General features: G+C 35.8%; 1 protein-coding gene across 1 annotated transcript in view; it reads left to right on the top strand.

Moving 5' to 3' along the window:
* LOC122720856 (TWiK family of potassium channels protein 18-like) overlaps positions 1-16387 on the top strand; it is a 45925-nt gene extending 29538 nt beyond the window's left edge. Inside the window, exons 3-5 of the mRNA XM_043947894.1 lie at positions 13962-14167; positions 14313-14598; positions 15178-16387. Coding sequence (XP_043803829.1) covers positions 13962-14167; positions 14313-14598; positions 15178-15458 — 773 coding nt within the window. The 3' untranslated portion in view covers positions 15459-16387. The remainder of the gene's footprint in view (positions 1-13961; positions 14168-14312; positions 14599-15177) is intronic.
* Positions 16388-17671: the final 1284 nt, after the last annotated feature.

Consider the following 17671-nt stretch of genomic DNA (forward strand, 5'->3'; position numbering starts at 1 on the left):
ATAATATATATATATATATATATATAAGAAAATATTGTATTGAGAAATATAAGAGAAATTGTACTAAGAAAATAACGATTAGATTAATAATATATAATAATAATAAGCTCGTAAGAATTTGTATAAAATATTTTAAATTTTACTTTTTTTTTCTCCGTTATTTTTTAATTAAAAAAAAAAAAGAATAATGATAATGGGCAATATTTTTGAAACAACGGATTCGCGTGTAACGCAACTCGCCCCGATATTTCGGATTCAGGAAAGTCTGTGAAAAATTTTCTATCGAATTTGCATTTTATCACGGGGCTTGGTGAAAAGATGAAGTAAAAATATTTCGAGAGAGGAGATTCGTCAATTTATAACGAACTCGATCATTCGTTTGTAAATTTCATTTTTGTTGAAAAAAAATTTTATATTCATCGAGAAATTAGCGCTTAATTATCAATGATACGACGAATCCAATTTTTTCGAACGATCAGTTCTTTTTCTTTTTCTTCCTCGGTTACGCGATAAATTGATAATAAAAATAATTGCGTTGTTGATTTAAAAATTAAATTTTATTTTTAATTTTGAAGACTAATAATTTTAATTTAACTTAAAATCTTATAATTAATTATAAATTAATTAATTAGAAAGTATTAAATCTTAATAAAGAATTAAATTGTAAATTTAAAAATTGAAAATTAAAATTTTTCTAATACTATAAAATTTAAATTAAATAATAATTATTATTATTATAGTAATTAAGATGGAAGTAACGATCAAAAATTTCAAAAATTTCAAAAATTTGTTCGATGGTCCGTGAAAAGGGAAAGATTAATTAAAGAGAAAATAAGAGAGGTTCGGAGGAAGGTTCGTAGCTTTTGTTAAGAAGGATTCGAAGTTCGAGTAAACAGCTCTCGAAAACTTCTCGGTTTTTCATATTTTTGTTCTCGAACGTTGTTTCGATCTCTCAAAGAAGACGGGCTTCTAACGGGCGGTTAACGAAAACGAGTTCAAAGTTTTTTAGAGGAGAGTTGGCTTCGAAAAGATTCTCGTATTATCTCGAGGCATAGGGACACTTTTGATCAAGTTCTCAAGCTATCGATTAAACCCCCACTGGGTTAACTGCTTTACGCGGGAAATTATCCCGTCATAGGTTTTCCACTTTTCCATTAAAGTTTTCCAGAAATCTCTCTGGATCAAAGGCTTTCACAGACTTGAATTAATATCGTAAATATTTAAACCGTATCAAACCCAGAATGTTGAAGAAGGGAAGACAAAGGGAAGCTCCTTTTTGTTTGACGAGCGAGATAGATTGCGTAAGAATTAATTCATTTACTCAATAAATTACAGCGTTGGAACATCGCATCATAAATTATAAGCGAAAATTTATTTTATTATTTTATCGAATATCGTATAATAATTCTCTTGTCATCAATTTTTTCAATACTCGTAATACGTTCAAATGATCGTGCATCACATTACAAATATTTCTTCATCAAAAAATATCGATCGATCTTACATTCGCTCGTTTAACGATAACTTCAACTTCTCCCAACTTTTTCCATTTTGAAAAATTTCGAAAAATTTCGTTGACAAGAATGAACAAAAAAGAAAAAAGGAAACAGCGGAATAGGAAAAAGCGAATCGGCAAAATCGGTAAAATATCGGAGAGATTGCAATTTATCCCGGGAAGGCGTCACCTCCTGGAAAGGGACGATCCAATCACGAAATAATTAGGCACTAAAGCGGCTTGCCTATTACACGGAGGGTAATATAATTAATGCCGATATTATACCTGCCACCCGTTCGCCACCATCCCTCTCTTTCCCCCCCCTCTCATATTCCCGGGAGATCCTGCAAATAAAATCCCGGGGATCATCCTGGCCAGTCTCGTATGTATACAGAAAGAGAGAGAGAGAGAGAGAGAGCGAGTGGACCGGCGGCAAGCTTTTGCTGGATTTACGAATGGATATTATGCAGATGGTACTCGTGGTAAAATAAGACAAGAACAAAACTGATACAAATGAGAGAACTAGGCTGGCGAATTCGAAAATGAATTTGTATGTCTTCTTCTTCGTGAAACAACGACAACGTCGCACGAAGTCTGATCTCTGGATAGATAAACGCGAACGTTGCCACGTTTACTCGCGGTTGGTTTGGTCGCGATGCGAGCCATAAACGAATAAACAATTTTAATTTCGAAAGCCGCGGAAAAGTTTGATTGTTCTTCGGCTTGAAAAATTATCCGGGAGACTTGGTCGTTTAGTTATTCGCTCGTCGCCCTCGCCGCGTTTCGTTACACAACGAATGACGTCGTATTATCATAAATCCCATTTTCCTACGTAATTCACTCCCTCGAGCGTAATATTCGGCCGCGACAAACGTATAAACTCTCGTCTAATTATTTGAAGCGCTGAAGAAAAAAAAATATATGTACATATGTGTACATATATATATATATATAATATATACCGTCGTCGAAAATTAATTTTGTCCGCGTTGTGTTGCGATATTCAACGTGATGGAACGATAGAAAATTCCGAGTTGTTCTCGGACCAGCAGCTGGCCGAATGCATTTGCAAACGCAAATACAAACAGAGTCGATTGCCTTTCGCGCGCAAAAAAAAAATTTGTCAGGTCAACGAAAATAAAATTTTGTTCCATTTTATTTTTTCGCCCATTTTGCGAAACAACGATACTTTTTCCAATTAATAAAATTATTTCCTTACAATCGTTTGTGGGAAACAGGATCTTTGGATCGACGCGACGCGATTACAATTAAAAATATTCAAATCCTTGGTAATGATAAAATAATAAAGCATAATTGGAAAAATTTATTATTGTAAATTCACAAGAAAAGGAAAAATTTTTTTTTAATCCTTCGATATTTTTTAATCCTCCGTTTACAAATTATCGCGAAATTTAAATCTATCGCATTAATTCAATTCCATCTTTGAATAACGCTTTTAAAATAATATATTTAAGAGGGAAGCGATAATGGTATTTAAGAGTGATTTAATTTTGGTATACAAATTGGTATTACCCCTCCCCCGATATAGTGATCGTTAATTACATGCAATATCGGATTAAATCTGCGACAAATTTCATTCTCTCTTGTATTTATTGGTTTTTAATATCTTATATGTTTGCGACCGTATATTACGCGGTGAAATTTTAACCAAGTTTTTATTTAACAAATATTGGCTTCGAATAAGTATCAAATATGGACAAGGCAATGAATAAAATGAATAAGGATAAAATTTCATGCTCTCGTTATATATATATATATATTCTTTTCACGTTCGACACTTTTCGATAAAAATAATCAATCTTATAAGCTTTGAACTTTCCATCGTAGAAAAAGTAACTCTTCAATTGTAATCTAATTAATTTGAGACTGACCACACTTAATCCACTCCACTTGTCGTAATCTTGTTTCGTTCTACTTCACGTCTGCGACGTGACCGCCCTTTTCTACTTGTTTATCGATCGACTCGTTTTAAACGTTACGAGTAAAAATTTACTTACGTGTCGTCGAATATTTGAAAATTCTTACGATATTCTTTTTTCTTTTTTATCTTCGTAGGACGTCGATATAGGATTTGGTCAGCCTCCACTAACGGAAAACTATAACAAAACCTATTCCAGGAAACTGGAGTATAGAGTCTGAAAGCAGTAAATATACTTGGAGAGGCAGTAACGATCGTTTGTCGGTTGCTGCGATTTCTAAGGCCATAAATATCGTCCTTGAACGTTTCCACGTCAGTAATCGTTGATCTGGATCGTACTAACCTCCCTCCCTCCAATTTGTTCTTTAACGATCACCGGTAGAAAAATTATCGCAGAAAGTAATTCGCCATTAGCGCTCACCTCCAAAACTATACATCAGCGGAGATACAGTCTGAAGAAACGAAACATAATTCGTTCGGAACCAGCCACGCTTTTTTAATCATCTACGAGTTTAAAACTTTTGATTCTCTGAATTGTAAAACAATTTATTTACATTATAATTCTTTTATCGTTCTAAATTCAAATTGGAAGTTGATTAAAAAATTTCTCGAATAATTTATTTGTTAAATTAACATTATACACGACTTGTATAAATATTAAATGTACGAGAAAGATCGATCGTTCTCGGAATAATATGCGATTATAATATTTAAAACATGACTGATGCATAATTTCGTATATATTTTTTTTTCTTTTCCCTTTCATTTCCCTTCTTTTGCGGAAGAATATCGTGTCGGCGTTGCTATTAATAATATCGACACATGACCGCCACAGCTGCATTTACAGCAGCTTCTGACGGAGACTAATGAACGGCAAAGGGAAGAAGATGAACCGAGCGAGTTCCGGGGAAATCGATTTACTCTTATTATATACGAAGGAAACTTGTTTCGATACAGCGGGTCTATGACTATGACATTCAGTTGTCGATCAAAACTAAAACACTTCCGCCGTCTTCGAGTAAATCTCGCTAACAGCCAGTTGAATAAATATGTCAATATGGAAAAGGATCTCATTTCAACTTGTAGAGAAATAAATTGCTGTCGTTTTTTTTTTTCCCTCTTCTTCTTCTTCTTCGAATGAAAATAGGAAAATAGCGTGAAAAATAGTATTATCGGTTTCCTCGATTACTAAATTCAAAATTCTCATTCTCGTATGTGTTTTTAAAATTTCCATAATCGATATCCATTCGTTATTGATAAAAGAAAAATAATATAAAATAACGAGCGAGTTTTTCTTCTCTAATTAAAATTCAGTTTTGAAACGTTGGTGAAAAAGCGTAATAATTTTATTGAAATTTGTTAACAACATTCGTATTGTACACGAATGATATTAAATAATTCGTATATACACAATTAATAAATATACAGCGATATTACGAACTATTTTACGTTTATATAAATTACACGAGAAATTCAGGGATCGGCATTCGAGAGAATCATTTAACCCTAATGAAACGAAGCCAAGCTCATTTTACGGGTTTACACGTACACGCAAGAGGAGCGAATAGGAGGAGGAATAGGTGGAGAAATATCGAGTTGCGCGAGTGATAATTTTCACCGGCCGTTTAATTTCATCTAACCTTAAAATGAAGAGCTCTTCGTGAGAAAGTTTCAAGGAGAATGCGTAATAAAGCTAGAGCACGAGTTTACAAACGTCTAGAAATGGAGATATCTCGTCTTGGAAAGAGATATTAAACGAAATATATCGTCGAAATAATCGATTAAGATTATTCTTAAGAAAGAACGACGAAACGAAATTAGGCTGCCTTCGAAGAATTCGAAGAATTTTGCACCATAAATTTGTCTTAAAAATTCAGCCGAAGAGTTTTTTTTTTCCCGCGCACTTTTTTCTGTCCACATTTTTCCCCCCTCTCCCTCCTCATTCGTGCAACCGCTTCTCTTATTACTCGAAGAAAAACTCTTATTACTTCGCGTTTTCGAGTTGATGAAACGTGACGAACGTGGGGTAGACACTTTGACAGTTGCCATGCGGTTAAAATGAAACGGCTAAATATTCAGCTAGATTTTTTTTTTTTTTTATTTTGAAATTGAAACTCTGGATAAGCGACGAATACGTTCGATAAATTAAGCGATCTTGGACAATGTCCAAATTGAAATCTAATAAACGACGACCCCTCTCCTCTCCCCGCGCCAAGTTTCAATACATGAGATACGAGAGGTCGATATCTTTGGTGGAAACTTTCTTGGCCGCCGTCCAAATTTCCGCGACGTACTCGCGATGTCCTTAGAATTATTAACCTATTCGTATTTCAGGGATGTAGATATGCCACCCTTGCCCCTTCCCTAGCTTACAGGGATTACATAAATTTTATCGTCTAATCGCTCCTGCCGTTTATATTCCTCCGCTTTTTATCAGCTCGCAGGGACCGTTTCTCGCCAGTCCATCCCCATCCATCCGTTATTTCCGTAAAATTCGACAATTTGCTTCACTGCCGGTGCGAAAATCGCCACAATAACAGCCAATGCCTGTATGCGAATTTATGCAGGCCTCCTGCGTGATTTATACTTCCAAGCTATCTCTACCTTATTCCCTTCCACCCCTCTCCCTCCCTTCCACTTTCCATCAAATTGCGAATTATCAAATTAAACGCGCGTATTTTTCTTATTCATCTTTTTTTTTATCGTGTAGTTGAGATAAAGTTCTTATTTTTAGAGAGGAAAAAATATATATATATATATAAAGTAAAAAAGAGAAAGTAGAGAATATCGTCGTAATAATTTTGGATAAGCTCGTGCACGAAAGCTACATGATGGGGAGGCATCAAACGAGTCCCCCGAGTAGTTTATACTTCAATCCTATCGTCGACATTATCTCCTTCGTCGTGTCACCTTCAACACGTTCAACGGAAGGATGTGCGTTTCCACCGAGTACAGTACATGTTGCCTGTAGCTAGCATAAGCTAACGCGCGAGACATATTTTATGGGGCAACGTTTCCTCGACAGTGTTGGCGTGTGCAGCAAGCGGCCCCTGCGAAACTATCTTAGAGAACTGTGCATCATCTCAAACATTCTCTTAGTACTTGTTCCGCATCTTTTCTATTTCATTTTATTTCTTGATTTCTATATATATACATATATATATGTTTTTGTCTATCTCTCTCCTCCAATCCTTTTCCTTTTCACTTCTTCTATCTTTTCTCCTGCTCCTATTTTTCAATTTTTCCTCCATCCAATGTTTTCCATTCCCCGACTCTTTCCATTCCTTCCTCCACTTTCCTTTGACAGTTTTATTCACTTTATTTCGTTCTCGTTTACCTTCCACGTTTGCCTATTTCCTTTCTACAGCTATTTCTCGCTCACCGCTGTGCATCACTCATTTTCGAAACTTTGATATCCACCTTCTGTTTCAACCGTATATCTGCGCCACTTTAGCGGCTCTAGTCGTTGATCGTGTATATTTTTCGTGATTTTTCTTTTTTTTTTTTTTCTTACACCGTTCTGCTACTTCACAAAATTATCACTTTATCACTTTATAAAGAAACCCGCCTTTTGAATTTCATCCTACGTTTCCTTTAATGTTTGAGAAGACCGTTAGTTTGCTCCATGATTGGTCTTGAATGGTAATGTAACCGAGTGTCTGTCGAGAATGAACTCTATCCTCAAAGGAGAAAGTTTTAATCCACTTGATATTCCTCTTATGAATAGTTAGTACTTATTAACCTACTAAAAGATACTAATCAGTAGCCACAGTTACGTATTTAATATTTAAAACGTAAAATATTTCATATATATCGATTATTTCACTACGAAATATTAATCTTTGCAATTTAAGAAATGATCTTCTAATTTAACCTAAATAAAAATATTTCTGAATCATTTCAAATCGTTACCATTGTTCGAAATAGAAGAATATTCTGAACAGAGTTCTAAAAGATCATAATTAAAAAAAATATGATATAATTGCATTTTATATAATATTAAACCACTTTAATCTAATCGATCCTTGCAAATCCTTAAAAAAAGCTTTAAATTTTCTTCTTTTTAAACGTAAAATTCTTTGGTCAAAAGCTCAAAACTCAAAACTAGCCTAGAATTGAGATTGCAAGGAGATACAGTATCATCTTTCCCCCATTCTCACCTTGATCGATCACGACTAGGATTATTGACACAAATCAACTGACTGTTCGCAAACAGTTTGCGTAGATGGGTAATCAAAATGTACACATCTTGAATCGCATAGCACCGGTGAGTAGAGGTAAATAACACGGACGTGGAGAGTCAGCCGGTTGTTAGAGGATACAGCGCCATCCGGTGTCCCGGATCGTAATATCGCTTTAATTATGTGCGCCGTATTTGCGCCAGGCCGCGTTATTAATTTCGGGTCCTCACGTGGAGAGACTTACCATTACGACCTCGGGGGATACGTCCTGTAGCAGGGAGCGACGTAGACAAGCCGAGAAAGGAAGAGGAGGGAAAAGGCGGGGGGGAGGCGAAAGTGTGCAGCCTTGTTCGCAGCCCCTCTCTCCCAGGAGTCGCTGCTAGTCGGTTGCGCTCCGTGCATTCGCCTACGATACACGGCACACGGCTCATCTTCGAGATGTTATTGCACGACGAAACCGTCCTACCCTATTCAAATTATTTCGAGCGGTAAATTAAACAGCTGAAGCCGGCTCGTAAGCCGCACGAGCGTGCTAAATTTCGGTCGTGGGAACCGACACAATACTGATATCCCGGATATCTATCTCGAGAAAACGAATTTTTCGATCTGGTGTTGTTTCGTCGATGAACCACGAGATGCCGTGTAAGAACAATCGTCGATATTCGAGTTTTACGACCTCTATACTCTCGAGAATTTCACTTTCGGATTTATTTCCATACGCTTTTTTCTTCTTTCTCTTCTTCTGTTTTATTCATCTGAATATATGTAATCGCGTGTACTTAAGGATAAAATAAATCACTTGTGGGAGAAAATAAAAAAGTAAAGAAAAGTTGTTGATAACGAAAATTCGATTCAATTTTCTGCACTTTCCTGCAGAGCTATTCAACTGGTTTAGAAGCCCGTAACAGTTGGTATCGTCTGGAACTAGATTTCATCAATTAAAGCATTATTCTACGTGGCAAACTTTTCCTCCCTGGTGTAATCTCTCGTGCATAAAACGGAGGGGAATGACTCCTATCTATTCTATGAACGACATTTCCTCTTTCCAATAAGTAAAGCAAATTTTCACGTATATCGTGTAGGTCGTTTATTTCGATTCTTTATTCTTAATCGATATAAACTCGTTACGAAAAGGGAAATGAATTGGAAACGTGATACGAACATATTAATTTCTCTTTTAATAATGCGAATTGAAAAATATGTAAATATGAAAATATAAAAGTACGAATCGTATCCTGATATACATCATCGGATAAATATAAATTCGTAATAAAATGTACTTCGTTCGAAAAACACTCATTTTTATAATACGAACGAATTTGTTGGTAACGTTGAAAACATACGTATCGATCGTACCTTCTTATTTGTACTCGCTTGAACTAGTTGTTTCTCATTTCAATTATCGCATTTCTCGCGTGGTTAAATAAGAAAGAAATAATTGTGAAAAAATCGAATTGTTCCCTTTGTTGTAACTTTTCTTGTAATTTTACGTTCCCCAACCAAAAATGTACATTTCTTTTTCCGCGGAATTGTAAAATATAATAATACTCCTCTCAGCTATACCGACGTTGTATTATTTCGCCTCGATGAATTGAATATTTTCTGAAATTGCATCACATCGAATTAATTTTGAAATATGATAGAATCGACGAGAGAGTATCGAGAGGATCGCATCATGTAAATTGGGTCTAGCCAATGATAGAGTAAGATCTATTATTTTGACAGATGTAATTTCTGCTCGTTTTCCAGACAGTTTGGTCGGTCGTCTCCCGGAAAATGCAGCCACGGATTGCGGTCACCGTGTAAAATAAATAATCCCCAGAGTTTCTCTTCCGTTTCTCGTTCCGTTCCGCTTCGCGTGTCCCGTGTCTGTTACGTTTTTTTACCGTGATACCGTCATCTCGTTACATCGTTCACGTTTATCCGCCCTCTCTTTCATACGTCCCAGGGTGTAATATGCCTTCTTTGAAAAGTTGTTTGCTCGTCGTAGAAAAATATTTTCACGACTGTAAAAGAATTATCCTCGTTCGAAGGTAGGAAGAAACGATTAAATAGATTTAGCTTTTTGACGACACGATTTCGTGCAATAGATTTTTACATCAGCTCTATTTAAAAAATCTCTATCTCTTTTTATGAAATATTCATACCACTATTACTGATTCGATCGTGATTTAAAACGATGCTTTCTCGAGTTTTCGAAGAAAATCGTTAAAGAAACGAAAAATTTTGAAACATTTTCGAAAACTGATGAAACTTGCACGATTATTTACCGCATAAGTCACCGGCAGTTATTGCACAGTTCGTAATCTTGTCGTCTTCTTGTTTTCTACAACCATTTCTCGAAATTTGATTATATATACGTTGCGTGCAACTTGCCTGCATGAATAATTGATTTCTCATCGTTACATCGTTAGATCTGCTGACGATTAGATTTCGCCCGCTAAAATTGAAATTATCACGACAATTTAAATCGTATTAGAATTCGTTTATTAATTCACCGCTCTCTCCTATCATCTCGCGTAAATTATAATATTTTTCTTTTTTATCTAAATGCTTGTTTATTCGATGATAAAAAAAAAAAATCTAAAAATTGGTATCACAGATATATAAAAGGACTCGTATAAAAGGTACGGTGATGATAAATTGGTTAAAATTGCTCGATTTTCTCCGTCGTTATACGCGAGGAGAAGAATTTTTCCAATTTTTAGTTCTTACTTTCTCGTTCGAAAGGGTGCGATTCATTTTCAATACTCGAAGATTAAACCAAAGTTGCGAAAAGTTTCAGAAGCTGGCACTTTTCCAATAATCAGGGTATTTATACTTAAAACGAAAAATAGAGGCTCGAGCTAAGTAAAGTATCTTAAACTTTTTTATGCTTCGCGAAATCCTGCAACACGTTCGAATCCAATCACGATACTTCTTTCTAATACTTTTCCATTTACGATATAAAATAAAAAATCAAAATGGAGGTTTCGATTTTTCTGCGTATAAGATCCGTAAAATTCGTATCGAGGTTGACTCGTTTAACCAAATATTTCGATCATCCTTTCATCATTCGATCGATATTGCAATAAATCTTATTCCCTGGTTTTAGTGCTTATTAGTTGGGAAGTGTGTTCATTATCTCGAAACAGGTGAGAGTCCAACTCATTGTCAGGCATAACGATGTCATTGTGGACAAGTTTCTTGGTCTAAGACCTTGTCAAACTTGGACGTGTTCCCAATGAGTTCCTCGAATTCTCGAAACGTTGAAGCAAATTCCAATTCCCAAGACTCGTATTATCTCGTGTTTGATCTCGTTAACTAGAATCAACTGGATAAACATATCGAATTTTTTTTAAAAATAAACGTGTCATTTTGTATATTTTTTTTTTTTACACGTAAAAACGAAAGAATCGATGTATCATCCGTTGAAAGGGATGAATTTTCATTTTTCTTTTTTTTTTTTTCAAATATATCGTAACGTATAAAAAGTAATAGCTCTCGAGAAAAATATTGCAACAACCAAGTCGTTTCTCTTTAAAAAAAAAAAGGGGGGGAAAAAATATCTGTTCACGACGTATATCACGCTGGTGAATCAATAACTTTCAAGACTTCTGCACCAGCTTTTTGCGCTAACACATTTACGAAGTCTGTTGCGCGGCTTTAATCGAGAAAATCTGCATAAATATGCATGGCATCTCATATGCATTCAGCTTGCATTAAGAAAATCGGATATGAATATGCGTCCCTCGACAAACGTTAAGTTTCTTCAACATCTCTGATTAACTCGCAGATCCTTTTAATCTAACGATAATGGCCGCCGTGGACGCGACCACCATTTTCGAAAAATTATATTTTCGAAAAATCTCTCTGCCGAAGCAACGAATAATGAAACTGAAAAAAAATCGCGTCTTCTTCTCAAAAAAATTTCCATTCGTTTCACGCTTGTCGAATGTCGCAGATTGTTTTCAATATCTTTTCCGGAACGGTTTCGCTGCGCTCCGTCGATCCGCCATTCTTCTTCTTTCACGGATGCAATATCGAACAATTTAATAAAAGACTCGTCTTCTGTTTCACCATTTGAATAGCGGACGCGTAACTCCGCTACAAAAGAAACTTCGAAACAAAAAGGGGAGGGGGGGGGGATGGCATCGATGAAACTACTCGCCCTGGGTCGGATATAAACTTTCATATTAAATCCCTCTATCTCTCCAGTTTCTAAAATATTTATCCTCACATCTCTCCAACTTCAAAAATGATTCCGAAATTTTTCCAAAGGTTTCCAAACGTACGTACGTGCGAACGAAAAATGCACTCGTCGCTTGGTAGATTGGTCATGATCGACTTATAGCGCAGCCATATATACGAATATTCATATAACCACCGTTCGACCAATAAAATTTCGATCCTGACAATCTGCCTTAACAAATGGTGAAACGAATAACGGAAAGCCAAAAAGGGCTCGGCACCGTCGTAAATGATAAGGCGCAACGACAGTGACGAATAGGGTTTCGCGAGTAGTAGTTTCGCGAGCTTTCTGCTTCGGTTGCAATCCCGCATCGCGGCAACGTGCTGTCGTCCGCACGGTACAGACCAATTCCGATAGGCGATCCATTATCTTAAGCGGCATCCGCCCAATCGATTCGCGCCTCCTCTCTTTCCAACCAACCTATCGTAAAACCTCCTCCCCCTCCTCCCTCTCCTCCCTCTCCTTCTTCTTTTCCTCCTCCTCCTCTTCATCGTTTTCACTAACCGTTATACTTTTTTTCAATCGGCTTACGAGATATTAACCGCGTCATTTGTTCGAGAATATTCGAATTCTAATCGTTAGAAAGAACGATCGAGAGGAAATTTTTCTTCTCGAAAAAAGATTGTTTTGAGTTTTGAAAATAATGTTGGAAAACGATATTCTATTCTTCATTTTTTTTTTTTAAATTATCCATAATTTATATTTATTTTCCTTTGTTTCTTTTTGTCCAGAAACTTTCCGTTGAATTGTCGTTAGTTAGATGATCGTATTACCGAGTTATGTCAGCTGGCCGTTTGAAACGGCCCTGAAACAGGACACCACCGAGCTCGGGAGTCAGCGAGAGAGAGAGTAAGTTTCCCAATTTGGGAGTATGCCGGTGGTCGTCGTCGAGCCATAAATTAAATTAAAGACGTGGACGACATTCTGCGGAGAGAAAGGTTAGAAAAGTAAAAACTGGTAAAATTCGATTATCCAACTTTCCGTGGGATATCTCTTCTGTTGTTTCTGTTACGAAATGGACGAAAGGAATTGATAAGACGAGCGCGATGAAATATTATTTTGACTATGAATTTGCGAATCTAGATTAGATAGATTCTTGATAGATTAAAATTCAACGTGTTGAGTTTATAATTTGACTCGTATCTTATTTATTTATCCTTTTGCGCTCGAGAGACGAGTCTCTGAGGCGTACAAATATACATATTCGAACAATGTATACTTTTCATATTTGTAAAATATAATCGTTTCGAAGTAATGTATATTATACATTAAAATTTTAAATCCTCTTTTTAAACGTTGTTTACAAATTAAACAAAATATATAAGCAGAGAATTAACTGATCATTTTCTTATATTTCAATAATTGAGAAACGTTTAAATCTCAATTAATATGTAGAGGCATGACGCACAATTATCTATCTTATAATAATGTATTTATATCATTGTTTACTTATTATATTTTGGAGAAATAAGCGATAATAATATTCCCCAACTTTAGTTGACAATTTCTTTATTCCTTTCAACTATTTTTCAATATTTGTATTTTTATCTATTTTTTATATATCGAATATTATATATTTTATTTTTTATTTTATACTAATTAAATACAATGTTAATTTTTCTTACATATTTAGTTACATTTTTACGTTATTTATATATTTTTTAAAAAATAATAAATACTATCATATAAGCTCAAAATCAGAAAAAAATAATTTTCTCCTCAATTAGGCCCTATCGTTCGAATTATATAATAATTTCCTTCCTTACATCTTTATGTTTATTACAAAGCATATAAAATCACTTTGTTACCTAAGCAAGACACGTATGCGCAAAATCATCTCGAGTTGCTTCGCCCGACCAAAAAACTCGTCGAGCGTTATATGTGAACCTTAAGTGTGACTGGATGCGACGTAGCAAGCTTAGAACGGTAGAACAAAGGTATCGACACGACGTCTCATATAACATAATTTATTCCTTTATTAAATATATTCTTTCTTAATTCTAATTCTTTATTTTAATCAAATTTATTTCCCTAATACGACGAAATATTCGACTTTTTCTCCGTCATCGAGTTTTTCTCGTCGAGAATTTTCATCGAAACGAAAAATCTTTTCAGGTTGCGGTAGCATCGCGCCAAAATCCACATGGGGTAAGATCGCAACGACGGGCTACGCCAGTCTCGGCATCCCCTTAACCTTGGTCTATTTATCGAGCGCCGGAGGTCTTTTATCCAGGTGCGCGAGAGGTGTGTTCACGCGTGCTCTTTGCTGCTGCCTTTGTTCAAATTGCGGCTATTGTTGCTACGACGAAAGACGGATGGAGGTAAGCGAAATGGAATTTTCAACTTTTCTTTTTCACCGAGAGATTATTCTTGAAAATTATTCGTTTGATAATTTCTTTTGCTTTTGTTAAAAAAAAAAAAAAAAAAGAGAGAAATGATGTTTAAATTACATTGGCGCGGGCACAGGAAAAAGAAAGACGGATGAGAAAGAAAAGGCAGCAAGAGGAGTTGGCGCAGCAGCAACAGCAATTGCAGTTGCAGGAACCGTTTTACGTCCGCGCGAACGCGTCAACTTTCACGAGCACAGTGGAGATGAAGAGCAGCCCGAAGGACGAGGTGTCGAGCCTCGGTTCTGGCGACAGGCCCAACGTTACTATACTCGCGCCGATCAGCATTTGCCTTGGTGCGATGCTTTGCTACATCGTAGCGGGCGCGTTTACTCTGCACAAGTTAGACGGCTGGTCCTTTGTGGGTACGTGCTGAAACAAATTTCTCTATCCAACCCGTGTTCGTATTTCACTCGTGACGAAAAGATCTTTCTCATTTTTCCACCGTAACCCTTTCGTTACTGACATATTACATATTATATATAGACCGACTAAAGTCGCCTCTACATAAAATGCCTCCACATACTATAGGCGACTATAGGCGACTATAGTCTACTCTGCATAAGATGCCGCGTATTGTACACATGACGAACGATTGGAGTTACTGTACATCGAGTATTTTTTTCTGAAAACGTAGCATCGGTATTTTCTTTTTGTCACTTGTTTCTCACGAGATTGCTCGATAATAAAAATTACCAAAAAATAAAAAAATGCTACTGACGATTTTTTTCTCGAGTGTTGCGCGCATTTTTGCTCCCGTCGGATGAGAAATCGTAGCGAAAGGGTTAATTACAGCGTAGAAATCGTAGAAATTTTCTTATCCTGCTGACCACGGTGAGCATAGAGGACGAAATCGAATTTGAAACTCGTAACGATACAGATTGAATCGATACGACGATGGTAGCATATTGCGTCGCGACTAAAATTTGGCGTTTCGTGTTTAGATGCGAGTTACTTCTGCTTCATGAGCCTGAGCACGATCGGGTTCGGTGATATGGTTCCCGGTTCCTATCCCCGCCACACCCTTTACGAATCGAGGAACGTGACCATTTGGTTCTGCTCCTTCTACATAATGTCTGGGATGGCGCTTACGGCGATGTGCTTCAACATTCTCCACGACGAGATCGTTCACAGGCTTAGCCATCAGACGGAGAAACAGGAAACGGTGAAGGCAAGCCCGAGCGTGGACGAGCTCTCCACCGATCCCCTCACCCTTACCTCGTGACAATTTCCGTCTGGCAACTTGTGCCACAGGAACGGCACCGACGAAAACGATATATGCGGAACGGAACCACCGACCAGTTTGTTCGCCCACGAGAACGAGATCAATATCCTCAAGGACACTTTTAATCAGGTGGACGTAACTAGGGACTGCAAGCCGATTTTGAAACTCGAGGATCACGTCCCGCCGATTCCTGGTGTTTACATGTTGCCAAAGGTCGACGAGGAGACCGAGGAAAACACAGAAATGTGAAACGAAATTTTTCTCTTCGTCTCTCGGACGAGCGGATCTTTTCTTGATAAGAAGTAACCAAAGTAAACCTGTCCAACAGGTTTGTTCCAAAGAACCAACACGTTTTGCGTTTCCAGTTGGGAAACGCGAACGTGTTTCGAATCGATAGCTACTCTTCATACATCGTACATATATATATATATATATTATAAATAGAAAATTAATCATCGCAGTGAGATAGTGTACGCTTCGACGAATCGTGGACGAAATTGTGGACGAAAAAATATTTTTTGATTCGATTCACGATTAACAATAATTGATTTTTAAAAAATCGACGAATTTTATGTGATTTTATATATTTTTTCTTTTCTTTTTTTCTTTTTCTTTTTTTTTTTTTTTCTGTGAACAAGAACCTATGGGAATTCTTCGGGATCTAAAAACGAGTTTCGTATAAATATATTCGTTCGAAGAATAGATGGTATCGTTTAGCGATCGATGGACTGTCTTCGCGTAGAGAAGTTACCGACAGATCTAACCGATGCAAACAAGTATTTATGCGTACGAGGTACGACATAAATGAGACATACTTTCGTCGTATGCGAGGGATGCATCAACTTCAAAGAAAGTACGCTACTATGTTCCGTTGGAACGTCGTTTCCAATACATTAACGAAACGAATAAATATTTTATATTATGTTTGAAACAAATGTTCAAATTAAAATTATATATGTTTATTTCTTTATTTTCTACTAGTAAATATACACACACACACATATATTATTTCTAATATTGTCAATTATAAAAATCAATATTGGATCGAAATATGGACCGTTATTAAATTTTACTCGATTTAATAAACAAATCGAATGAAATAATGATAAATAAACACGGTCCAACTCCATATCACGTTAATAAAGCCGGTAATTACATTACCGGCAAGTTCTAAATAAGATTTTCCTTCTAAGATGTGTCTCCTAAATGTTCTACGAAGTTTCTAAACTTCCTGTAGATGTTTCTACGTTAATCCTGGTTTACTTTTGATGAACATTTGTTTCCGTGTTAATAAAGTATGAAATTCGTGTTTTCGTCTAAACAGGAAGGAATTTGAATATATACATATATATATTTTAATTTTTTAATTTAATTTGTTTAATGAAAAAAGCAATATGGCGATCAGAAATATATTCTTTCTTGTTTTGAAATTTATTTTATACGATTTGGAAACGGCGTTCTAACTCGTTACGAGATCAACTCGATATTTCTATGCCTATTTAGATAGAAATTCGTGACAGTTTTTATATTTCTGCATATAATAAACGCTCGAGAGATGAACACATTCTTGTCCATAATGTAATCGAGTGGATTATTGCGTCTAGTCGTATTAAATGGAATATGTATTGTAAATCATCGTGATGAATCGTTTTGAAACGCGTAATAACACTGCCAAAAAATAAAATTATATCGCCCACAAAAATTAACGTAACGTTTTTTAGAAAAAAATTGATAAGCTTTAACATATAAGTATTTCAATATACATTTTGTAACAAATGAATTTTTCTAACCATAGAATTTTTTTAATATAAACTTTATACTGTATCTGTTTCTTATTGTCCGATTCTTCATTACTCTTTTAATGATAATATTTTGTAACTTCTTCAGAATTAATTATTCTTGATATACAATATGCTACCCATTGACTAGACGCAGAAATCATGAACAAAAAATCATATTTGAATTCTGTGCTCAAGAACAATAACTAAAATACTGTTACGATTAGACACTAATCTTTAAGAGTGTTGCATATAAAACTACTCACATTGTTTAATATCGATATTCGTGATAGGATACGAGATTATGGAGTGCGTAATGTATAGCTGTAAATTAGCTGTAAAATATTATTTTTGTCGGGTATACAGAGCAGATTTTCTAAAACACAACAAGTTTATATTGCTCTCTTTTGCACAACGTTAAATATCAACCGCGTT

The sequence above is a fragment of the Apis laboriosa genome, unplaced genomic scaffold, assembly GCF_014066325.1.
Source record: "Apis laboriosa isolate Shangri-la unplaced genomic scaffold, ASM1406632v1 scaffold105_cov147, whole genome shotgun sequence".
Lineage (NCBI taxonomy): Eukaryota > Metazoa > Arthropoda > Insecta > Hymenoptera > Apidae > Apis > Apis laboriosa.